General features: G+C 42.8%; 1 protein-coding gene across 2 annotated transcripts in view; it reads right to left on the bottom strand.

The window, feature by feature from the left end:
• Positions 1-715: 715 nt before the first annotated feature.
• CCHR10.PART0H1orf21 (chromosome chr10.part0 C1orf21 homolog) overlaps positions 716-26897 on the bottom strand; it is a 1277964-nt gene continuing 1251782 nt past the window's right edge. For both annotated transcript variants that reach the window (XM_044085302.1, XM_044085303.1), the window contains exon 6: positions 716-1475. In XM_044085302.1, the coding sequence (XP_043941237.1) occupies positions 1437-1475 (39 nt within the window). In that variant the 3' untranslated portion in view covers positions 716-1436. The remainder of the gene's footprint in view (positions 1476-26897) is intronic.

A 26897-nucleotide genomic window follows, 5' to 3' on the forward strand; every position in this document is an offset into this window, starting at 1 on the left:
CCCTCCTTCTCCCAAGTGACTTGTAGTCATTCCCTTACCTCAGGTGGCCACAGCTTCTATCAGAGTATGTTGTAATCAGACTCTGAAGTGTTGTCATTTGTAGCTAATTGTCTGCTGTGTTCAGGTCTGAACAACATGTCTGCTGTACTTCCACCAACAGTGGAAAGGCATATGCTTCTTTGTACCAGTCAACCCTCCAGCACTGTGCTGGCAGGATCATCACATCTAGCTTCCACACAGCAGCATTTCAAAAGTGGAAATTTACTCAGCAGCTTTTCCTTAAGGATCGGAGAGCTTGGCTGCCTCCATTAGCATCCACTCCCATCAGCTAAACTCAGGTCACCGGGGATGATATCAGGGTTCCAGCTATCTGCACCACATAGCAGGAGATTAAGTCCAAAAGTTGACCTGTGTGAGGAGCAGGAAAAAACTAGTGGGTATAAGGCCTATGCATGTTCTCCTAATATGACACATGGCACCATAAGACACATTGGCAGATGGGTATATGCACACAAATCATAACAGCTTTGAAGAAAAATGGCAAATTTAAAAAGAGAAAAGAACTATATCTCAACTGTAGATCTACTAAAGTAGGTTACCCAACAGAGCAAATGATGCTTAAAAAGAAATAAAAAAATTAGCATTTTTTTCATACAAGAGATACAGTTCTTAAAAAAAATACTTTGCAATATGTACATATGCACACCAGGCAGAATACATTAAAAACAGTATAGTGTTTATTTTCATAGAAAAAAAGATCCAAAATGATTGTGTTAACACTTTCATTTGCACTTAGCAAAGCCAAGACATCAAGCCCAGTCCACGAATGTCTTCAGAATAAAAGATTTTAATTTAGCTTTGCAATTCTGTCCTTAGGATTTCCATGGCAATCTGCTGAAGTTGACAAACTGAAGCCATTTTCTTCTGCAATACAGCAGCACTGCCCCAGCCTGCAAAACATACTGACTCCAAAGTTTAAAAGAACCAAGAGGAATAAGCAAGCTGTGTTCATATTTTGATCGCAGCAATTTTGCAGACAGTCAAAAGGGATTTTACAGCCTTGACATTCTTCAAAGGAACTCTGTGCTCATCTGCAAGTCAGGATTAGGTTACTGTAATTCACATGACACTCTGGGTAACATTGGCAATTCCCTTACAGGGATATTTAAGGATGAGCTAGGTATCCAAACACAGAAAACTGGATAATAAAAATGTGTCTGGGACTCTGGTAAGAAGCAGAAGGCCACGTCTGTCATAGTCCGTAGCAATGCACTTTTGAGAGTTTCTTAGAAAACTTAACTGAAGTGTAGCACAAAGTGTGGAAAGAGTTATTGTGTTAGAGCACACAACTGTAGTACAAATCCATATTGATCTGGACTGGCTGAAAGTCTGTACACACAGCAATAGCTCCCAAAAGAAATGATGCAAGTTTGGCACTATGTAATGTCTTCTTCTTCTGAGCAGTAGTCGCGACCCTGTAAGATGACAAAAGAAAAGCGGTGTCAGATTGAAAGACTGCAGCCTATCCAATACGTTATACATATTTCAATCTTTTTAACATGATTTTTTTTTTTGGTCTACAAGTGTCTTGCTATTTTTAACCTGTTACTTTTTTGTACTTCTACAGCGTCTAAGTGCAAACATTCAAGAGTTTGACTGTTTGACTGACATAAGAGACCTTGGGCCAGATTCCAATTCCTCTCAGTGTAAAGGCTTATCAATTAAACAGGCTTACACGGAGGGGGGGGGGGGGTCCAGATTCCAGAAGACCTGGATTCAGTGTAAGTAGTCAGTTACACTGAGAGCAGATCTTTTGGAATCAAACCCAGTGTTTAGGCAATCAATATTCTTGAGGAGAAATTACATAACTCGTCCAATTAGTGACGTAAATCTGCCCTAAATTTCCTCTGCATGCTCTCTGTCTTCATGCTAGTACATTATTTGACATAAGGGGGGGATATCCCCACCTTAAAAAAGTGGAAATTCAGTACATTCACCTAGGAAACTTACAGTCTCCATTTTTTTGTCTGTATATGCTCTAAAACAATTTCTAGACTATAATGCGACACAGCATGTGGTGCAGAAGTTATCATTTCAAAATCCCCTTAATAGGAAAGAAAATGTGTTATTAAATCATGTCAAATAAATCTTAACAATGACATCTGAAGTTTTGATTTCCATTACATTATTTTTTCTTGACACTTTTACACAGAAGACTAAAATCATATTGTTAGAACTGCAGTGGTTCTGTCTCACTCCCTCTTTTGCCTCATGCAATTAGAATGGACTCCACACTGCTGCCCACAGCTCACACCCACAACTGAGAATGTGGGCACAGATTACTTCTCGACTGTGAATCAGGTGACCATGGGTTCAACTAGTGACTGGACTACTACAGCGGATTAGGGAGGTGGGAGTAAGTGGTCAGTGTCAGCTCACTCATCCCTTGAGGAAGGCCAGTCTGATTGGCTGCAATGCTAGCTGCCACTGGTGAAAGATGTGCATGGGATGCAGCACGGACAGTGGATGTGAAATTAATCCGTATCTGCTCAGTAGCCTTTACTAAGCATGTGCAGGAATGTGCTCATTTAAAAGAAAAGGCTCAACAGGCCCTTGCATCTGCAAGCACACATACCAGGTGCCAGACATAGGTTAAGGCCAGAAAATACAAAATCCCTCACAGCTACTTGGATCATGGAGAATGAAACTGGACGGTCTTAGCAGAGACTAGATATCTGGCAGAGACTGCGGGAGAAAAAGCATTTCAAAAGAGTAGAATCGGGGAAAAAGACTAACTAGTAGGTAAAAAAACTGGTGTGAGAACTCAGGTACATCAGTACTGCTGGCCTACCTGAACATTTGTCAGTCTCATCAACAAAACCCCAAGGTACTTCAAGTATGAATGTGATTATGTAACTAAATGTTTTGAAACTGTTTCCCCATCAAAAAATATATTTAATAAAAAAAAAAAGGAAAATGGTCTTCAATACGGTCGTCTGCAACTAATGGATCACGGGTATATATTTATTCTATGTCTTTGCACACAGCTCCTCTAAAAATCGAATGTTTCTCTTTTAGAGGCATGTCGCATCTGATATTCTGTGCAATTAGGAGCTGAAATAACTTGGTATAAACGGCAAATGTCTGAGCAGAGGTGTGGTAATGGCTTTTACTTGGACAGCTACCACTGAAAGATGTTAAGTAACTGAAGTTTAATGCACATCTCAGATAAACTAATGCAATTTAAATAACAGAAATGGTTTGAGGCACTCCATTCAACATAAACATTCATATTTATGTTACACTTCTTGAAGTGGCACATCTGGATCTGTATTCAGGATGCAGACACATCAGGGTTCTAATCTCGGGCTTCCAATCACTAATCAACAGGAAAGAAGACAGCACTAAGTGGCAGTCACATGTAATGCCTGTACGCATAAGGGTGTGCATATTAACTGCTCATGCCCACAGTGTGAACCAACTGGATTAGTCTGCTTTTTTTAATGGGAAACCAAGGACCAAAGGAAGCTGTACCATACTGGCGAAATACTATCCAGGGATAAAACTCTGCTGCTGGGTTAGCAGCTCAGTATTCAGTTGTTAGAATCTCCATTAAGTCTCCAAAGACTAACAACCTGCTATAAATCAAATGTTCTGAATGAACATTTGACAACTGACTCTCAGTGACGCAGGTAATGTATGCCCCTTTTGCCATGCACATGGTCACTTGTGGTGCAGAATTATGGCTCACTCATATAAGCTGTAGTGGCAAGAAAACATGCTAGCTGACAGGGTTACAGAATAGTAAACCTGAAATTTAGTTGCAAGATGCCCTTGTAGCCATTACATACCAGCTAGAGTGTTCCACGTAAGGAGGAGTACAGAGGATCTATGCACATGCTGATTATTCGTCTATATAATACATCTTTATTTTCACACACTTTCTGCAGGGTACTGCACAATCAGGAGGATATTGATTCAACAGCAAAATGCTTTTGAAGGTAGCCCAATGACAGCACAGACTACAGTGTGTCATAACATATGCACCAAAGACCAAGTAACCAAAGCACAGACGTCCGCTATTAATACACTATTGAAATAGGTACCCTCCTGGTGGAGTTTGTTGTCAGTGTTGTGATTAAGGACTCAGTAGCCTTCTCAAACACAAAATGGTAATTCACTTATCAATCCATATGACCAGAATCTGTTTTGCCAGCTAAACACCTTCCTTGTCCAGAGCAAAGAAAATGAAGAGCTAGTCAACCGGCCGCTAATTGTAAACCATGACAACTTGGAATCACAGTTTTTATTTTTCCTCTACATGCCTTTTCTCCACCACGCCTACCAACCATCATCCCTTAGAGGTCTGACTCACATTTCTTCCTCCATTATTACAGCCACTCACAGACTGGGATGTAAGAGTTGACCAGAGAGGCCAGCCATCCTGAGAGACACAGATAATCCTTGGTCCCCTCACTTGCTATTTCTGTTCAGGAGGTTCAAAGGTCACAGTCTTTCCAAGTGTCAGCAACCTGAGAGTCCATCTTCACTGTACCCCAAGACCAAAGCCATACAGCAGGAGTAGAAATAGGCCACATGGTCAGCTCAGGGAAATCAACAGGATCTCAGTCAGCAAGGAAAAGAAAAAGTAATTCCCATTTTCAGCAACTGGAAATAAAACCAGAAAATTAACTCAGAAAGCACCTTTTGGAAATAACAAAGGCTTTTTCTAGAGAAATTCAGTTTTTATGAAAAATAAATAAATATATTTTCTTTTACATACAAATGCTTACAACTAAGACATCCAAAAGGCTGAGAGGACAGCTAAGGACACAAACTTCAGACTGCCTGAACTATCAGGTTGGAAAGGGCTATAAAAACATCATTAATGGTCCAGGAACAAGAAGGATTCTTTAACAAGGACCAAAGATAAACGATGATGGGCATAAATTATATCAGACATGTGTACTGAACACATGGGCCTTCGTATAGCAGTAACACAGGCCCAGGTCAAAAAGATGTCAAAGAAATGGCAGGAAAACCAGGAAATTTCAGACTGAGAAAAAAGACAATGTCTCCAAGCCACAGCGGATATTTTCATCTGGACAGAGTGGAAAGCCTTCCAGCAGTCTCCAGCACTTCAGAACTATCTCACAGAAAATCTGCATAAGCTGCACTTTCAGACAGACAGAGAGAGAGAGAGAGAGAGAGAGGCCAACATTAAAAGGACCTGGAGAATTAGTAGTTTGGAAGCAGAAAGAGAGGACAGTGAAGATTATAAAAGAAAGGCCAAATCTCAAACTAACAGGCAACAGATGAGAGAGAGAGAAATGCCACTTATGTCTCCTGAATATTTTCTACTACCTCTTTACAGGGATCAAAACTTGACTAGAACTAATTTTTTTCAGCTGCTAAATACGATCAAATTCCAACAGGTGTCACCTCCAGAGTTTGGGTCTACATCAGAACAGCAAAGAGGCATTTAACTGAATGCCCCCTTCATCGACACATAAACAGCGAACGCACTAAAACACGAATGCTCAAAACAGTGATTTATTTCCCTGGGAAAGAAATTGCTTGGCCCTCTCCATGTGTTTGCCCCTTTCCCCACTGTAGTGCGATCTCATAGTTAGTATATTTAGTTAGGGGTGGGTGGGGGGCATAGCTCCCCATGTTGGGGTGTGTGTGTGGAGTGGCGAGGCTCCCCCACATTGTTATGTTTGAAAGTGTGTGTGTGTTGTGCTACTAATTTCTTTCCCAGGGAAAGAAAACAGTGTTCTGAGCATTCGCGCTTTAGTGCGTTCGCTGTTTATGTGTCGACGAAGAGGCATTCGATTAAATGCCTCTTCAATGTTCTGATATAGACCCCAGAGTTTGGCTTGAACACTAGCCTGATGAAACTACAGAGCTTGAACAGGGACTTTAACTATGACTTCAAGATCCCGTCAGGACATTCGATCTTCCTGAGATACGAAACTCCAACAAAATGTTCCAGTAGGTATTTCATTCCCATGCTCGGCTTTCTGTCCTACACAGGTGTAGGTATCTCATTCCCGTGCTGAGATTACTGTCCTACAGAGGGAGTAAGAGTGGGTCTCCCCTTGTTTATTTAGAAGCCATATTGCTGCCTGGCCTTCGATTTTAGATGTAGATGCTCGAGATTCTAGACTGCATCTGCAGGATTAGGATATTTGCCTCAGCTTGAGATTGACGTTATTCTGCTTTTTCAGCAGATTCCAAAGGTCCTGGACTAGGGCAGATCTGATCCAGGGTCCCCACAGCTCAACAATGAATGTGAATCAGAGACTGCATTAAGGAAGTGGAAGAAAAGAATTACTTCTCCACGTTATTGGCTTAAGGTCATTAATCCACAAAATTATGCCAGGAATCTGAGAGGGAATGACTCTGAATCCACTGATGGCAAACTGTCCACTGCATAATCTGCATACTGAGGTGGGAAACGGAATTGTGGTCACCTTAATAAGCCAGAGATGATGCACCTCAATTAAGATAGTAACAAGAAGGCCAGATAACTAAACTCCTGTATGGACTGTCTGTCTGACTTTCTGAAATAAAGAGTACACATGTAAGGGCAATATCAAGAACTGCCCATTCTAAACTGAATATGCTAAAGAAAGAAACATTTTCAACTGACAGTGACTTCAGATGAGGCAATGCTCAGATTAATGCCACTGCCATAAAATGCTGCATGCTAGTCACATCTGTAGCAAGTCATCAAGGCACAAAAATGCAAAACGGGTCTGCTGCTGCAAAACGTTTGCTACTGAGCTAACACCTTGTACTGAAAGTGCTCAGCAGTCAGAAAAAATGGCAGCAATCTCTTCTACAGACAGCACTAAAGGGGTCTGGTGTTTCTAATACACAAACATAACTAACACATAAGACTGCAATCCAAATTGTAGCGTGCTACAGATCCCTCACCATGCCCCAAGATTCTCACTACACCTTTCTAAACATACTGGAAAATATTAAGATACAACCAAACACCCTAATAATACTGGGTGATTTCAACTACCCTGCCATTAACTGGGAAAACTACTCATGTACCAACACCTTTGCCCAACGGTTCTTGGAATTCATAAATTCCAATGCTCTGGATCAACTAATCCATAGTCCGACCTGGGGCTCCAATATCCTAGACCTGGTCATTAACAACATGGGAAATCGATGCTCCACACCTATGGGCACCCCCTCGTTGGTCAGGTCTGACCATAAGCTAATCACCCTTGACATCCACCCCCTCCCCCCACCCCCCAGTAAGGAAACCTCCATAAAAAACTTCTCCAAGGCCAACTTCATGCTACTCAAGTCAGAAGTTACAAACTTCATGACACCCATGCAGACGGGAACTGAAAGTTCGACTGCTGAGTCCTACACTAAGGCACTGTACGAGCACATCCACTCATGCATGAATCGTGCCATCCCAAATAGAACCAAGACGCTTTCCTCCAAAAAAAGGAAGCCAATCTGGTTGTCCCCTGCCATAAACAAACTTTACAACAAAAGGAAGAAACTGTTGCAGAAAAGAGGAAAATCCCAGGATGCAAAAAACTCCCTTACCAGCCTTATTAAGAAGCTGAGATCCCTCAAAATCCTCCAAAGCTAATTATGAAATGCCAAAGATTCCAAAGACAACCACAAGGCATTCTATAGCTTCATCAAGAATCTAAATGGCAATGCTCAGATCTGCTCTGAGCTACAACAGAATGGCATTAAATATACTGATCCCAAGGATATTGCCAATATCCTGGCAGATCGATTTAGTGCCAACTTCACCCCCCTCACACCACCTAAAGGTCCCATCTCAATACCAAAAGATTGCCAAATTCTGGTAATAACGGCCACATAGGTAAAAACCACACTCTCCAAAACTAAGAATACAGCATCCATGGGACCAGACGACATCCCGGGCTGTGTACTACATGAACTACAAAATGAACTGGCACTTCACCTAAGTGTCATGTTTAATCATAGCCTCACCTCAGGCTTTGTGTTCACTGAGTGGCGCAGAGCTACAGTTATCCCACTCCACAAGGGGGGGAGCTAGCTTAGATCCTGGGAACTACCATCACATCAGTCTGACGAGCCTGATCTGCAAGGGCATGGAACGCATTATGATGGAACTTATAAACAAAAACATTGGCAACCTTCAAACACTAGACCCCACCCAGTTTGGGTTCGTGAAGGGCCAATCTTGTCTCCTGAACCTAATTGACTTCTTCAAATCGGTCTCCAGAGGTGTGGACGAGGGTAAGGCAGTCCACACAGCCTATCTGGACCTCGCCAAGGCCTTCCACACCATCCCCCACTCTGGAATCATAGATAAACTTACTAAGCTGGGCATTAATCCCTACGTCACTCGATGGGTTGCCAACTGGCTTACTGACAGAACCCACACTGTAAATGCAGCCGACTCCAAATCCAGCTCCGAACAAGTGACAAGTGGAGTACCTCAGGGTTCAGTCCTGGGACTGTTCTTATTTGGCATCTACTTCTCTAAAGTACAGGCCAACACTAAGGGACTCTAGCTAACAAAGCTTGCAGATGACTGCAAACTGGGAGCCATTATTGAATCCCCAAATGATGTGGATATTCTACAAAAGGGCCTTACAGAAACAGATGGTTGGTGCCAGACCCATGGGCTCAAGCTCAATGCCAAGAAATTTATAGTTATGACCTTTGGGAAAAAACATATACCCGTGAATTACCACATAGGTGGCAGTACACTAAATACTGAAAGTGTGATAAGAGACTTAGGGACACAGGTGGGGAGTGGCCTCACCTTCGATAACCACATCGTCACAACAGTCAGGAAATCCTTCTATGTGGCACACCTCATCACTAAGGACTTTTCATCCAGAAAAAAGGAGGTAATTTGTCCCACTGTACTCATCCCTCATTAGACCCATTATAGAATACAACAACCCGTTTGGTATGTACCTCTAAAGACATCTGCAGCAACAGGAAAGGCTGCAGAAATACCTCACTAAAAGAATCACAGGCCTAAAGCAGATGCCCTATGCTGACCATCTAAAAAAACTCCAGCTACACTCTGTCACATATCGTCTACTCAGAGGCGATCTCTGCTTAACATACAAGGCCATGTCAAACCCAGAGCTGTTGGACATGCTACACTTAAAGAAATCCCAATCCCTCAGAGCCACATGCTCCGGGGATCTAAACCTTTTCATCACAATGAACAAAACATGCTGGAGGGATAGGTTCCTGACCCAGAGACTCCCCAGACTCTGGAATAGACTGCCCTTACATGTCAAGCAGAGCACCTCTTTGGCCCTCTTCAAAAGGAACCTTGACGATTAGATGGGAGATTGGAAATTCACTCCGGGGATCATGTCAGTTGCCCTGCTAGACAGGGGTCCAGGGTAGTAAATATTGTGGGAAGAAATAGACAGGGAATTGTTATGGCTAGGCTTGTATAGGCCCTAGGGCCGATAGCCTATAAACCTATAACTGCTCACACCTCAAGGCATGAAACCCAATAATACAACTACAGAAAACACTGAAACAGATTTACTTAAGGAATAGTGAAATTTACGTAACACCTTATTTGTTCTCAAAAGCATTATTTTTAGGGTGGCAAGCCCCTCTATGCTCCCATGTAGGAGGTTTTGCCCCACACTTAAATTCACTTCAAGGTTACACAACATCATAAAACGAGTAATCATTAAAAAAATACGGCACAATTGCCAGGAAGTTGTTATCTTGACAACAAAGAATACATTTTGAACCCACAAACATTTCTACAATATGTAACATGCAAAACAGAATGTGAGCATAACAAAACGTGACCATGTAACCTCATGCTAAAACGCTCAGGTAAAGAAAAATAAAGTAATTCCTTATCAAATGCCCAAAGGGAAATACATTAAAAGAGTTACAGGATCAGCAGCAACAGGATTTCCATTCAGCATCCATATAAGGTCAAGTCTTAAGGCACACTCAAATATCCTCATGTCCAAAATGACCCTTTCTAACTTACATAGCATCATTTCTCAGAAAAGATTCATAGATCTTGTATACTGGAATGTTGCACATGTATTCCTCAACCTTCCTAACAGACACTTGCTCCCAACGCCATGTGAGGAATCTGAAAAGTGAAGGGTTAAACCTGCACATAAACAAAGGCAGAATAAATTCCTCTCTGGAATCTTTATGCAAGGTGCTATCAACAGTATTTTAACAGGACATTTTTTAAGACCTTGGTATCACTGGGGTTCGAGTTTCCATTGCAGAATGTGTGTGTGTGTGTGTGTGTGTGTGTGTGTGTGTGTGTGTGTGTGTGTGTGTGTGTGTGTGTGTGTGTGTGTGTGTGTGTGTGTGTGTGTGTGTGTGTATAGTGAGTCATACAGCAACAAATTCATTGTTCTCTCAGAAGTTACAGGAAAACCCTAGTAAACCAGCCTCAATTTGTGGCAATCGTGACTCTAAGGAAGAGAGCACATATTCCACATTGTGGTAGCTTTAAACATTCAGAAATCTGAAATACTAAGAACTTAAAATGTTGCTAGCTCCCAACAGCAAAGTCAGGCAGAATACAACAATTGGGTTCTCAGCCTGACAAAATGGAAGAGCTGAAAGGCATGCTAAATCAAACTTCTAAGACGTTAAAAGGCATACTAAATGAGTTTCATCCTGTTGTCCTTGTGGTTTAATTCTTTCAGTCTGTGTTTGTTTGTAGTGTGGCCCTGAAAGTACAGCTGTGTACACTTATCATAAATGTAGATGTCCGAGTGTATTCACTGTTGCAGTCATTACATTTGGGTAATCTGCTGGCAGGTTGCCCTCAGTTGGTCTGAATTCCAAAGGTCCTGCGTCGGTTGCTGTCTTCTCTTCCATGACGTCAGGTCGTCAGCAGTATAAAACATGCAGCTAACGCCATTTTCTTTAGTTTTTCTTGCCCCCGATGTCAGGTGCCCCCAAAAAGGTAGCAATATTTTTATATATATATATATATATATATATATATATATATATATATATATATATATATATATACACATGCATCAATATAAACTTTACCTTCATCTACAAGCAAATACACTACATAGGTTGTAGAAGATAGAGAAGGAAAGATAAACTTTAGAATGACAGGGGAATGGCGGGAGGGTAACTTGGACTGCAACAGTGAATACACTCGAACATCTACATTTATGGCAAGTGTACACAACTGTACTATGTTCTTTGTGTTTCACTGTTGCAGTCATTACATTTGGGTAGAATCCCAAAGCTATGGTTGGGAGGCTGGAGCTAAACAGCATTAGGTGTGGCTATAAGGCCCTGCAGCACTGCAGTGGCAAAGCCTGCCCTGGATTTAGAGTAGAGAGACAAATGGTAATCCTTTGTAAAGGTGTGAACAGAACTCCAAGTAGCAGCCTCTAGAATGTCTTTGGTTGGTACTCCTCTGAGAAAGGCTGCTGAAGTAGCTGCAGCTCTGGTGGAATGAGACATAATGCCCTTGGGCACAGGTTTACCATGGTGTAAGTAGCAGAAACCAATGCAGTGGCTTATCCACTTTGAAATTGTCTGCTTTGAAATAGCCTTTCCTTCTGATCCTGCAGCATATGACACTAGTAATTGCTCAATTTTTCTTAGAGCTTTAGTCCTGCTCAAGTAGAATCTTAGCTGTCTGTGTACATCCAAGGAATGCAGAATTCTCTCCACTTTGTTCTGCGGATTTGTATAAAAAGTTGGCAGATGAATTGTTTGGTTAAGAGCCACACTGGAAACCACCTTAGGCATAAAAGTAGGATTTATCCTCAGAGACACCCTGTCTGGGTAAAATATGATAAAAAGCTCTACAGCCATGAGGGCCTGTAGCTATGAAACTCTTCTTGCTGAAGTAATTGCTAGTAGCAGAGCTGTCATCCACAATAAGAACTTTATATCAGCTGTAGCAGCCGGATCAAATTGAGGCAGGGTGAGCTTTTCCAACACATAATTGAGATCCCATGCAGGCAATGGTGATCTTCTAGGAGGCCTTACATTTTTGGCTCCTCTAAGATACTGCTTTAGTAAAGGATGAGAAAAGATTGGTGGCTCTGTATTGTAATGAGCCGAAATGGCAGAGGCATGGATTTTGATTGATGAGAAAGATAGGCCTTTGTCAAGCATCTCAGTTAAGTATTGTAATATCTGAGGAATATGTGGTTCTGCTGCATCAGTTCCTTGTGCTCGATTCCAAGCACAGAATCTCTTCCATTTGTCAGCATAAGATTTTCTAGTACTAGGCCTTCTTGCTTCCAAAATGACATCCATCACAACTTTACTGAGAGGTGTCGTTTGTATGATTACATGATTAGTCATGCTGCCAGGTTCAGAGTCTGTAGCTGATTGCGTAGGATCTGACTGTTTTGCTGGGACAGTAGTTGCGGTCTTTGAGGCAAGGTCCAAGCTGGGTATTGAGACAAGTTCCTTAGGATTGGGTACCAGTATTAGCAGGGCCAGTCTGGGGCAATTAATATCATCTTTGGCTTCTCTTGTCTGACTTTTAGGAGGACCTTGGGTAGAAGATGCAGAGGGGGAAAGGCGTAAACAGATAGGTTTTTCCAACTGAAGGATAGGGCGTCCACTTTCCATGCTAGTCTGTGATAAGTCCTTGTGCAGAATCTTTTCAATTGATAATTTTGAGGGCAAATAGATCTATGTCTGGGTTCCCCCATTTCTCTGTTATTATGCTGAAGACTTGTGGATTTAGTTTCCACTCGTGAGGATCCATAAGGTTTCTGCTTAAATCGTCTGCCAGAGTGTTTTGTTTTCCTGGCAGGAATTGAGCTTGAAGATGCATTTGGTAGGTCAAAGCTGTGTCCCACAGTGCCATGGCTAATCTGCAAAGGGGGTATGAGTGTGTGCCCCCTTGCTTGTTTATATACCACATGACTGTGGTGTTGTCCGTCTTTATCAGTAGTTGTCCTGGATGAAGTAAGTCCTTGAAGGCTATTAGGGCATTCTGAACAGCTAGCATCTCTTTCTGGTTGATATGCAGATGCATTTGTTTTGGTGCCCATATGCCCTGAATGCATCTTCCTGTCATGTGGGCCCCCCAGGCATAATCTGATGCATCTGCTGTTAAGGTTTGGCTGGCAGTGGGTAGAGTGAAGGGCCGTCCCAAGTTTTGGTGACAGGCCTTTGCCCACTTTAGAAACTCCTGCTGCAGGCAGGGAATGAGAGGAATCATTGTTTCCAGAGTGTGTGAATGTTGACTCCATAAACTTTTTAGGTACCATTGAGTTTCCTCATATGCAGTCTTGCATATGGAATTAGTAGGATGCAGGATGCCATGAAGTCCAGAGCCTGCAGAATTTGTCTTGCAGAAGACTGGGTTTTTGTTGCCATGAGTTTGAAGTAAGTAGTCAGTTGCCTTTGTTTGTCTTGCGTGAGGTAAGCTATCTGGGCAGTTGTATTTAAGCTTGCACCCAGGAATGTTACCTTTTGAGAGGGTACCAGTTGTGATTTCTTTTCGTTTATTGTGTACCCTAGGCATGTTAGAAGCCTTTTCACAAACGCCAGGTTTCGTAGAAGAGTGTCCTTGTTCTCTGCTTGAATGAGACAGTCGTCCAAGTAAGGATATATTTGTATACTTCTTTGTCTGTAAAATGCAATTACTGGTGCCAGGCACTTTGTAAAGACCCTGGACGCAGTAGATAAGCCAAAGGGCAGTGCAGAGAATTGATAATGCAGTAAGCCAGCCTTGAATCTGAGGTATCTTCTGCACAACTGTCTTATTGGGACATGCAGGTATGCCTCTTTTAGGTCTAAAGTCACCAGCCAAGCATTCTTGCCCACCATGGGCAGAAGCTGCTGCAAAGTGAGCATTTTGAATTTTGGAATGTCTAGGTATGTGTTCAAAATCGATAAATCCAGTATTGGCCACCAGGCCTTGTCCTTTCTGGGTACCAAGAACAGTCGAGTAAAAACCTTGTCCTTTTTCCTGTTCTGGTACTGTCTGAATGGCCCCCATATCCATGAGGGACGTAACCTGTTTCTGTGCCTCTGCCAATTGATTTTTTGGCAAATCTGGCCAACCATTTGTCATTGGCAGAGTGTGGAAATGGAATCTGTATCCCTGTGATACGATGTTTAGTACCCACTTGTCCTGGGTTATTATCTGCCAATTTTGAGCAAAAAGTGCTAATTTTCCCCCTATGGGTGCTGCCAAAAGATAAGTGCTTGGTGTAGGCAGGGGGAAGTCATTGGGATTGCTTTTTGTAGGTTTGCGCTTTATCTCCTCCAGATTTGGAGGTGGATGTGCCGCATTGCTTTGACCTGTATAAGTCTTGCGCCTGGTATCTGGAACCCTTTGAGCTCTGTCTGACACAGGAAAGGACCAGTTTTTTGTAGGCCAGTGTCTACTGAATCTTGGTGGCTGCACTTGTAAGAAGTTTTTAACAGTTTGCATAGACTTAGCTTTGTCTTCCATTTTCTTTAAAACCTCTTCTGCCTTAATACCAAACAGAGAATCATGCTGTAAAGGTGCATCTAGCAATTTAGCTTTAACATGATCAGGCAAATTTTGTTCCTTTAACCAGGCATGCTTCCTAATCACAGATCCAGTAACTACGGCCCTGCAGGAGGCCTCTAAAGAATCAAAACCACATTGCAAAGTATGCTTTCCAACTTGTTCAGCTGCATGCAATAATTCCTGCATTTTTTTATTTTCTGCACATTCTGAAATCAACATCATTTTCTGTTTCAGCAATCCCACAACATGTTGTTGGTACTTAAGCATATGAAATTGACAGTTCAAGGCCGTGATTGCCAAGGTTGCAGATATATAAACCTTTTTTCCCCATCTGTCCAGTGCCCTTGAATCTCTGTCAGAGAGGGTAGGGGGTTTTGCTGTTGAGGCCTTAACTCCCTTTGGACCCTGTGAAATAGTTTCAGGATCAGCAGCAGGGTTTCTAAATAAAAATGTATGTGAATCAGGGACCCTGTAATATCTGTCAGGCTTACTGGGAGCCAGAGTTAAGGAGTCAGGGGTCAAGCTTGACTCCGAAAACACATCATCCACAATGTCTAAAACAGGGGGAATGGCTAAAGGCTTGTGCTGAGGGAGAAGAAGGAAATCCCTGAGCCTCTTTTTTGATTCTGAGAAGTCTTGACTCTCCCAGTGAAAATGCTCCCTCAAATTATGCAAGGTTTCTCCAAATGAATAATCCTCAGGTGGAGATGCAGATGGAATAGACTTCTCAGCATCAGAATCCTCACAGGGAGATATAGATAATTCCTGATCAGAAGAGGAATCAGAAGAAATAGAAACCTGATCTGAAGATTCATAAGCAGTGTCTTGTCTAGGCCTTTTATCTGGAGGGGGATGGGTACTCCTGATCAAGGTAATAAGGTCTTCAGCCATTTTGATAATCTGTTTTTTAGGCATAGAGGCCTGTGCACGTGGCTCAGGCGTCGTTTTTTTAGTTTTAGAAGTTGCTTTTGTCTTTGGTTTTGCAGCTGTTGTCGGTTTGATGTACAAATGTTGAGGTCTGAATACACGCTCAGAAGCCAGTGCCTGCTCAGCGGCTCCGGACCCATCTGAGGGAGATACATCCGTCGGTCCAATACCTTGAGTATCTTGTGGCATGCTGGGCTCCACATGGGTGTCGGTAGAGGCCTTGCGACTCGAAGGTAGCAGGTATCAGGGGCTGCAAAGGCGCCTCACTGAGTACCGGCGAACCGGCGACTGGCTTAGAAGCTTCGTCGTCAGTTTTGGATCTCGACTGCTTTTCTCTGTCCTTTTCTTTGCATTTTTTATGTACTCCGGTAGTCGGATTGCTATCCGACGACATTTCTGGGTAGTTAAATCTGTTTCCAAAATACTTTGATGCAAAGATATACTGACGCTTAATAGTGCGTTGGTTAAATCTACCACAAAACCGACAGCCAGGCACATTATGATCAGGGCCTAGGCAAGGAATACAGTATAAATGGAAATCCTGATGAGGTATTTGCTTCCCACAAGTAATACAATTATTAACTTTTTCTGACATTGGTAAAAAGCAAGAAGGAAGTTTCCCCAACAGGGTACTTCGCTTTAGTGAAGACTTCAGTTCTGAAACTCAAACTCGAATATTTCAGTAGCCGGCCGACCGGCACTTGCGAAATGTTTTTGCTTTGGGCACCGTGCTGCAAGAAAGACTAAAGAAAATGGTATCGGCTGCGTGTTTTATACCCCTGACGACCTGACGTCATGGAAGAGAAGACAGCAACCGATGCAGGACCCAAGACTTTGGAATTCAGGCCGACTGAGGGCAACCTGCCAGCAGATTATCCAAATGTGATGACTGCAACAGTGAAACACAAAGAAAGTACAGTTGTGTACACTTACCATAAATGTAGATGTTCGAGTGTCTTCACTGTTGCAGTCATCACTGCAGGGTTCTTTCTGCCGGCAGGCACCCTTCGGTCGGCCAGAATCCCAAAGTCTGGGTCCAGCATCGGCTGTTCAGTCATGCTCCCTGACGTCAGAGCACCAGGAGTACAAAGCTGCCAGCCGACGTCATGTTCTCCAGTTTTTCTTGCCCCAGATGTCAGGTGCACAAAAGTGAAGGCTAATAGTAAAACAAAAATGTAACATACAACAAACCCCATACCCTGTAGCAAATACACCTCAGAAGAAGGGTGAAGTAGGAAACCACACTAATGAAAATATGAGAGGGGACTGGAGGGTGGGTAACCCAGACTGCAACAGTGAAGACACTCGAACATCTACATTTATGGTAAGTGTACACAACTGTACTATGTTCATCGTGTTTCACTGTTGCAGTCATCACTGTAGGGTTGAATCCCTAAGCCGAGATAAAGGGTGGTGGTTATAGAGTAGAAGGGGCGGCTAGAAGGCCCTGCAAGACTGCAGAAGCACAGCCTGTCCTAGACATAGAGTAAAGAGGGAGATTGTAGTGCTTAGAGAAAGTATGCACTGAACTCCAAGTTGCAGCTTCCAAAATATCTTTGGTAGGTACTCCCCTGAGAAAGGCAGCTGAAGTAGCAGCAGCTCTGGTAGAGTGAGTCCTAATTTTTCCTGGGATTTGCTTTCCATGATGAGAGTAACAAAATCTGATTCCATGAGCAATGCATTTAGAAATGGTCTGTTTTGAAATAGCTTTGCCTTGAGAATTTGTTGCATAAGAAACAAACAGTTGCTCTGTTTTCCTGATATCCTTGGTTCTGTCCAGGTAAAAACGAAGTTGTCTGTGTACATCCAAGGAATGCAAGATCCTTTCCCCCTTATTTTGTGGATTAGTGAAAAAAGTTGGCAGGTGAATAGTTTGATTTAAAGCCACTTTGGAAACCACTTTAGGCATGAAAGTAGGATTAGTCCTTAAAGACCCCCTATCTTGGTGAAAAATAATATACGGCTCCACAGCCATGAGTGCTTGTAACTCCGAGACTCTCCTGGCTGAAGTCAAAGCCAGTAGGATAGCTGTCTTCCATGATAAATACTTAATATCAGATGTGGCAGCAGGCTCAAAAGGAGGCAGAGTGAGTTTTTCCAGAACATAGTTGAGGTCCCAGGCAGGTATGGGTGGTGTCGTAGGGGGCCTTAAATTCTTTGCTCCTCTGAGATATTGTTTCAGAAGTGGATGTGAAAAGATTGGAGGATCTGTATTGTAATGTGCAGAGATAGCTGAGGCATGTATTTTTATGGAGGAGAAGGATAAACCCTTATGTAGCATATATGTTAGGTAATGTAAAATCAATGGAATATTTGGAATGTGAGGATCGGATTCCTGAGCATGCATCCAGGTGCAAAATCTCTTCCATTTACCTTCATAAGATTTCCTAGTACTAGGCCTTCTGGCTTCTCAGATAACATCCATGACCTGTTTGGAAAGGGTAGGATTAACCATAGACCCTGAATACGCCAGGCTGCCAGGCTGAGAGTTTTGATATGAGAGTGCAGAACCTGGCCCTGGTGTTGGGACAAAAGATTTGGAATCTGAGGTAGAATCCAAGGAGGCTCCTGGGATAGATTCATCAGTGTTGAGTACCAAAATTGACAAGGCCAATTTGGGGCCAGTAAAATCATCTTGGGTTTGTCCTGCTTGATCTTTAATAACACCCGTGGAAGAAGAGGTAGTGGAGGAAAGGCATACCCCGAGAGGTTCCTCCAACTGAATGAGAGAGCATCCACTTTCCAAGCTAGTTTGTGAAATGTCCTTGTGCAAAAAATTTGTAACTGGTGGTTGAGGGGGGATGCAAACAGATCTATGTCCGGGCAGCCCCAGGCTTCTGTAATCATCTTGAATATTTGGGTGTCTAGCATCCACTCGTGTGGGTCTGACAGATTCCTGCTCAGGCTGTCTGCCAGAATATTTTGTTTCCCTGGCAGGAACTGAGCTTGTAGATCCACTTTGTAAGCTAGAGCTGTGTTCCATAGAGTCATGGCTAGTCTGCAAAGGGGGTAGGAGTGTGAACCCCCTTGCTTGTTTATGTACCACATAACTGTGGTGTTGTCTGTCCGTATCAGTAGTTGTCCTGGCTGTAGAAGATCCCTGAAAGCCAAGAGGGCATTCTGTACAGCTAACATTTCTTTTAAATTGATATGTAGGTGCTTCTGATCCTCTGTCCAAAAACCTTGCAGGCCTTTCCCCTGCAAGTGGGCTCCCCATGCATAATCCGATGCATCCGTGGTTAACACTTGGCTGGCTGGAGGCAGACTGAAGGCTTTCCCTTTGTTGTGAAGACATGCCATGGTCCACCAATGGAATTCCTTTTGTAGGCAAGGCAAGACAGCAATCTGTATGTCTAGACTGTGGCAATGCTGGGACCATACACTTTTTAGGTACCATTGTATTTTTCTCATATGTAGTCTTGCATATGGTATGAGAAGGATGCAGGAGACCATGTAACCCAAAGCCTGCAGGAATTTCCTTGCAGTTAGCTGAGACATTAATGCCAAGGTTTTGAAAGTTGAAGCCAGCTGTAGTTGTTTTTCGGATGTCAGGAATGCCATCTGGGTTGTTGTGTTTAGAAGAGCACCCAGAAAAGTTATCTGTTGTGTGGGTATCAAATTTGACTTTTTTATGTTCACAGTGAATCCCAGGTACTTGAGTAGATTTTGAACAAATTCCAAGGCAATGTTTCGAGCCGGCCTTGAACCTGATGTATTTTCTGCACTCCTGTCTGATAGGGATGTGCAGGTAAGCCTCCTTTAAATCCAATGTCACCATCCATGCATTTTTGCTCAACATTGGCAGGAGCTGCTGCAGAGTAAGCATCTTGAACTTTAGTATCCCCGGGAAAGTATTTAAGACTGACAGATCCAGGATGGGTCTCCATGAATTTTGTCTTCTGGGAACTAGAAAGAGCCTTGAGTAAAAGCCTTGCCCCGTCTCTGCTTGTGGTACCAGTTCTACGGCCCTCATAGCCATGAGGGATCCCACCTGCTTTAATGCCTCTGCCCATTGGTGTTTTGGTAGGTCTAGCCATCCGTTTGGTCTTGGCAAGTTATGAAAGTGGAATTTGTAACCTCTTGAAACTACATCCAGAACCCACTTGTCTTGGGTTATGTAAGTCCAATTTTGTTGAAAAAGAGAGAGTTTTCCTCCTAGAGGGACTTCCAGGAGAGAGGTTCCTGGAGCCATGCAGGGGGAGTCATTGGGCCTGTTTTCTATAAGATTGAGGTCTGTCCTCTCCACCCCTTGGGGTGGATGCACTCCACTGTCTAGGTCTGTAAGAGGTCTGTGCTTGGGCCCTCCCTCTGGAGCGTCTATATCTAACCCTCTGAGGCCTGTCCGAGCTGGGAAAGGACCAATTTTTAGTTGGCCAATTTTTGCTAAATCTAGGAGGCTGAACTTGTAAGAAATCCTTAACTGTTTGCATGGATTTTGCCTTATCCTCCATTTTCTTTATCACCGCTTCAGCCTTAGACCCAAACAAAACATTATGTTGAACAGGAGCATCCAGTAACTTTGCTTTCACTTGATCAAGTAAGTTTTGTTCCTTTAACCAAGCATGCCTTCTAATGACTGTGCCAGTGGCAGCCACCCTGCATGAAGCCTCCAAGGCATCAAAACCACAGTGTAAGCCATGCTTCCCCACTTGCTCAGTAGCATGCATCAAATCGTGTAATTCCTTATTATCTGCACAAGCAGAAATGGTACCTAGCTTTTGTTTCATAACAGACAACAGAAATTACTGATATTTTAGCATATGAAATTGACAATTTAAAGCCCTAATGGATAAAGTAGCAGAAGTGTACACTTTTTTGCCCCATCTCTCTAAAGCTCTAGAATCCTTATCTGATGGAATAGGGTTTTTAGCAGAGGCGGCCTTAACACCCTTAGGACCCTGAAAAATGGTTTCTGGATCAGCAGCAGGATTTTTGTAAAGGAACTGGTGGGAGTCAGGGACCCTGTAATATCTGTCAGGCTTAGCAGGGGCTGGAGGAAAGGAGTCAGGAGTTAAATTAGCCTCAGAAAAGACATCATCCACAATATCCAAAATAGGAGGAATAGCCAGGGGTCTGTGTTGGGGAAGAAGAAGGAAATCCCTAAGCCTTCTCTTAGATTCAGAGTACTCCTGTCCTTCCCAGTGAAAATGTTCCCTCATGTCATGTAAAGTTTCCCCAAAAGAAAAATCCTCAGGGGGAGAAGCTGATGGAATGGATTCCTCAGCATCAGAATCCTCATAAGGAGGGAAAGTATATTCCTGTTCAGAGGAAGACACTGAAGAAATAGATGCCTGATCAGAGGATTCATAATCCAATTCTTGCCTTGGCCTTTTGTCTGGAGGGGGATGTGAACCCCTAATCATGGTTAGTAAGTCCTCCGCCATTTTAAGCAGCTGTTTCTGAGATTTGGGTCCCGGATCAGAAGAGGCCTGGGCTGGAGTCTTTGATTTCGAAGGAGTCTTTGCCTTTGTCTTTGGCTTTGCCTTTATCAGAAGCTGTGTAGGCCTGAAAACCCCCTCGGAAGCCGGTACCTGCACAGCGGCTCCGGACCCATCCGAGGGAGCAGTGTCCGAAGGTCCTGCAGCTGGAGTACTCAAAGGCCTACTTTGCTCCTCGTGGGAGTCGGTTTCGGCAATTGGTTCTGAAATGGCCGACAACAGGGGCTGCGAAAGTGCCTCACTGACAACGGCCAAACCTGTAGCTGGCTCTGCTTGTAAAACGTCGTCTGATTTGGACCTTGGAGGCCTGTCCTTATCCTTGCGTCGTTTGTGAACTCCGGTAGTCAGAAGCGTGTCCGACGACATATTATAATTAAATCGCCTGCCAAAGTAGTGAAAAGCAAAATTGTACCTCCTCTTAATAGTACGTTGGTTAAATCTAGCACAAAACTGACAACTAGCTATGTCGTGGTCAGGGCCTAAACAAGGAATACAGTAAGAGTGGAAATCCTTATGAGGTATTTGCTTCCCACAAGAAATACAATTATTAACTTTTTCTGACATCAGACTGGAGCAAGAAAAAAGTTTCCCCAATTGGGTACTTAGCTTTGAGACGAAGAAGTAAGTCTTCGGAATGAAGCACGAAAAAATATCAGGAGTCAGTCGACTGGCACTTGCGAACTGCTTCCACCGCACGGCAAAAAAGACTGCAGAACATGGTGTCGGCTGGCAGCTTTGTACTCCTGGCGCTCTGACGTCAGGGAGCATGACTGAACAGCTGACGCCAGACCCAGACTTTGGGATTCTGGCCGACCGAGGGCTGCCTGCCGGCAGGAAGAACCCTGCAGTGATGACTGCAACAGTCAAACATGATGAACATCATCAAATCACTTAACCAAACAGTGCTCCCAGGTCACCACCAAAGGAAGTGCTTATGCCTAGTAGGTTTAACTGTGGGGGGGGGGGGGTAGGGACTATATACTGATGCTCAAAAATACTTTAGATCACAACAAAGACAGATCGAATACACAGAGCAGTAAATGTTACAGGGCCAGAGAGCGTTTAGACAGCATGACAGATGAGCGAAACAGTTCTTTGGCATAAGCACGAGCTGATAAATGATGACTGATGAGCAGGAATAACGCTACCAGTGGGGCGGTCCATGGTGCATGGGATTGCAAGAACCAGACTCATTGATGCAGAATATGTTCGCACCTCCTGGCCACAGATCAGGGGGCACAAAAGAAGGGCACCGTGAATTATGTACAGGCCACATAGATGTGGACCTCCTCTTCCCATTTCATAATACAAAGCTTAAATTACATTGGTAAACACTTAATACTGAAAAAAAAATAGCAAGACCATTACTTGAAGATGTACATAGTTTTGTGTGTTTCTATTAAGTTAATATGTTTTGCGGGTATTCTGGAGGTGTGTTCATTTGTTTGAGAGTTTTCATTAAAAAAAGGTTTTGGAAGATGTGACATAGGTACAACTGTGCATGTCAAGAAGCAACTGTATAAAAGATCAACCTGCCAAACATTAGCATATACCTGTAACACATAAGCTGAAGCCAGACATTTAAAAAAAGCGGTTATATAACAGATGAAAATAACAATTTATCATAATGACACTTTCCATATTATCTTTAAATGTGAATGGCCTCACAGATATGTACAAAAAAAGAAATAATACTGAACTATATTAAAAAATGCAGAGTGCAAACAGCTATGCTACAGCAGACACATTTGGAAAGAAATGAAATCCTTTCTTTATCGACTTCACATGTTCAGGACGGCTTTTCAGTGGAATATTTTGGACAATGAAAACGAGAAGCACTTATATAAATTGTGTGTGGAGCTCCACCAGTGACTGAAGAGACAAAAAGGATAATAATAGCAGATTCGTAGTACTAACGGGCTACTGGCAAGACAGGAGGCATGTTTACAGTCCACCTAAAACTGCTACAATGGAGGTTAAGAACATTCTGGAAGAAATAAGCAGCTTTCAGAGGGGAATATTACTTATATGTGGTGACTGGAATTTGATTTGCAACAGTGAGAATGTATCAGGGGGGCCTAGAATGGCAAATATGGTAGATTTTTGAAGAAATGTATTAAAATATTTGCATGAAAGATGCAAATTCAGTAGCAGGAATTAAGATAGAATTTACATATCATTCCCCCAGGTACAAAAAGTGGGCTAAGCTAGACAGAAATTATATTTCACAGCAACATGTGCATTATCCCATGCCAATAACAAACTAAAATAAAAATGCAGGGTAATGAAATAAAATTAAGAGAGACTGGCACTTCCCCACCTATCTGTTAAAAAGAGAGGAATTTAAGGAATGGGTAGTGGAAATTATGTGACAGTTATTAGAGAAGATACACATTTATACTGAAAATATGGCTAGGGAGCGGGATAAAATTAAATGGAGTTTAAAAATAGGGTGAAAATAAAAGAAAAAGAAATAGGTTAATAAGTAACGAGAATTATTTACAAGGAATAACAAAGGTTAAAGTACTGCAAAATAGGGAGAATCTCACAGAACAAAAGGAGCAACTGCAGAATGCTAAGCAGAAAATAAAGGATCACCTTGATAATATGCATGGGTTTAGAAAGACTGTTGTTAAACAACTCATTTTTGATAATACCTCCACAGCACAAAAACTTTTAGCACAACAGCTCAGGCAACAGAAAGTAGAAAGGGTTGTTGCCAAGCTTAGGGAGCCTATAACAAGGAAAATAACTAGAGATCCTGTACAGGTATTAGAAATATTTCAGAAATTTTATGAAATTGTGTATAAAGCATAGAAATATAGAAATGAAGAAAAGTACAAATGGAAATATTTATGAAAGAATTAAATCTGCCAAGGTTAGAGGTAGAGGAGGCTCAATTACTAACAGTTAGGACAGGAGGACACGAGACAAAAATGGTAATGTATAACCAATCCACAGGAACGTCTCCAGAAATAGATGGTATTTCTGTGGAACTTTGGAAGCTAGGAGGGAAAAACTGATAAAGATCAGGAAGATGCAGTTATAAGACTACAAGGATACAGATGTGGTTTCCCTACCAGCCTGTGACGTATCCAAAATGGCAAAAGGCCGCTAACTTTCCTATCCAATGGTGACGCAATCCAGTGCGCTAAGACACTGATGGTGATGTTGCCATGCTAGAGTTAGACCTGTAGAAATGGTCAGGAGTGTAGGTAGCCACGCCTTCAAAAATCCCAAGGCCAAAGAATACTAAAGATGTGACGGGATGGGAGGTTGGCATAATGGTTAAGGTATGTGCCTTACAAACATAAGGTGCAGGGTTTGATTTTCACATGGGGTAATTGGCTAGGCTTAAAATGGCCCACGAGGGCAGTTAGCCTAGTACTAGTCTATGAACCTATGAACTAGTGCACACTGAAGGTCCAGGTTAAAAGAATATTCAGGAGAGCGTAACAGTCCTTACAGACAGAACATTCAGCCACTTATGATGACACTGAAATAACCTAATGGACAGAACCACTACAGAGGAAACAAGATGGCACTGTTTGTTTGTTTGTGTCTTTCGGCTTTTCCCAGTTAGGGGTCGCCACAGCGGAACTCCGGTTCGCTAATGATTGGTAGTGGATTTTTACGTACCGGGTTACCAGCCCTGATGCACAACCTTCAATGAAGGCACGCCCCCATTCACATATGCCTCCACACAGAAGACGCTCTAGCTGAGAATCGAACAGGACAACGTCTTGCTATGAGGCGACAACGCTACCGCAGCACCACCACCGCAGTTAGGAAACAACAAGATGGCACTAATCCACTAAAATAGGATCTTTATCAGAGATATGCTATTATTACAAAGGGACTCTAGTTTGTCAACATTGTGCTTTTCCTGAAAGACACAAGTCCAGGGTTCAGTCCTGAGTTCCAGTCACTGCCTGTGTGAACTTTGTTTGTTCTCCCCACATCTGTGTGGAGTTCCTCCCACCTCCCAAAAACTTACTAGGTGTTTTCACATCAATGATGGAAGGTATTGGGTTCCAACCCAGCCCTCCATAAACACCTTGAGTGATATGCCAGCAGAGTGTACCAACCACTGAATGGAGTCATGGACAGCAGCAGTACAGACTCCAGGTGGTACACACTGGAGCAGGAATCGTGTAGACCAACCACTTTAGGTGTCAACTTAGGTGTGAAGTATCCATGAGACAAGAAAAAGTGGATGACTTAATAGCATACAAACTGACTGTAAATGATATGACTATGGCAACAATGTTGCTGAAAAGGAACCTGGGTATTTACTGGTGCTAACTATGCTAATGGTGGGAGAAATCTAAATGTCCTTATTGGCTAGAGCTTGCCCTTCACAAAGTCCATCAAATATGGGTCAGTAAGCCACTGGCTGGCTGGTGTCCAGTTGGCCAGTCTGGATTACCTGGGATAGCTCTGTTGAGTGAAAGCTGGATGTATAAGCAATCCACCTGCCAAAAATGAATTAAGAAAGATTGCTATACCCAGTATAGGTACATGGACAGGTTGCAGCTTGGAAGTGGATGACATGATGGTAAGCAGGAGAGAAGACATCCTGTGAATCCAGGAAACAAGGTCGAATGGCAGAGCAGCAAAGTGACATGGCCTGGAATCCAAAGTCTACTACTCAACGGTGGACAAATTAGAAATGGTGTCAGAATTTTGACTTCTGAAGACAGTGAGAGATGTCATTAGAATTGGTGACAGACTCATGGAATAGTCTTCAGTATATAGAGCAGTGTTTCTAGTCTCAGCCTGTGCCCTAGAACAGGGCTGTGGTGGGGAGGAAAAAATGCATCCAAGCAGCAGGTGCAGGACCTACTAGGCAATGAAAGAGAGGCCCTTCTAGACCTCTGTCTGGCAAATGGCTTAATGCTGGCCAACACATGATCCATCCAGACAAAGTCACAAGATCACACAAGAGTGAACGGCATGCAACTCACGTAGAATTCCTTCTAGTAAGGAATGGCCAACACATGATTCATCCAGACAAAGTCACAAGATCACACAAGAGTGAACGGCATGCAACTCACGTAGAATTCCTTCTAGTAAGGAATGGCCAACACATGATTCATCCAGACAAAGTCACAAGATCACACAAGAGTGAACGGCATGCAACTCACGTAGAATTCCTTCTAGGAAGGAAAGGGGACTGGGGTAGAATCAGAGATCGCAAAATCACCCCCAGTGAAACAGTCCAACTTACAGGAAACTCCAAACACATCTCCTCAATGGTGGGGGTCATTCAAACATGGAGGAAGGTGGGGGGGGGGTATCTGTGATTGACTGAGGAAGGTTCTGTTGCAAAGCAACTAACCGAGTTCTAAGCAAGAAAAAAATCTAGAGTGGTAGGAGGCAGAGAACAGCCAAGAAGAAAGGCTTGGAAGGCTGAAAGTACCAAAGTGCCAAAGGAGACCTGACTACTAGACATGTATTCAAACAAAATTTGGTGAAGGTCTGACCCAGTAACCAAGAGATTGTAGCAAAAACATCTACAATAGAGATATTTTTGAAGCAAGTACTGAAAACAGCTATGCCCTTGATAGAGTGGCATTTAAAAGCTGCATTTTCCAATAATAGTCCACTATCTTATAGCAAACAATAATGTAGTTCCCTGTCCACTTCCAAAAGGTTTCCTTGGCAAACGTCAGCCATTCTCTCTGCAAAGTGAAGGAGACAAGCAGATGTTCTGTCTTCCAACAATCATACACTAACATGACATGGACATGCAAGGTACAAAAACGCCACTCTCTCCTAGTTTCTCCCCTGCAATGAAAACAGAAATGGATGAAATACTTCAATAACAATTCTGACACTAGAGAACACTTGGGATGGTTTAAAGGGATACACAGTCTTTCTGCAAGACCAGATATGGTTTTAAACAGACAAGGGCCCGAAGTTCTAACATGCTGCAAACAAACTTTTTCAAGAAATAAATTTCAAAGGTGATAAACATTTGGCATTCTATTTACTTCACAGGAGGCAGGCGCATCTAGGCAGTTATTCAT

Source organism: Protopterus annectens, chromosome 10.part0, assembly GCF_019279795.1.
Source record: "Protopterus annectens isolate FY-2018-M chromosome 10.part0, PAN1.0, whole genome shotgun sequence".
Taxonomy (NCBI): Eukaryota; Metazoa; Chordata; order Ceratodontiformes; family Protopteridae; genus Protopterus; species Protopterus annectens.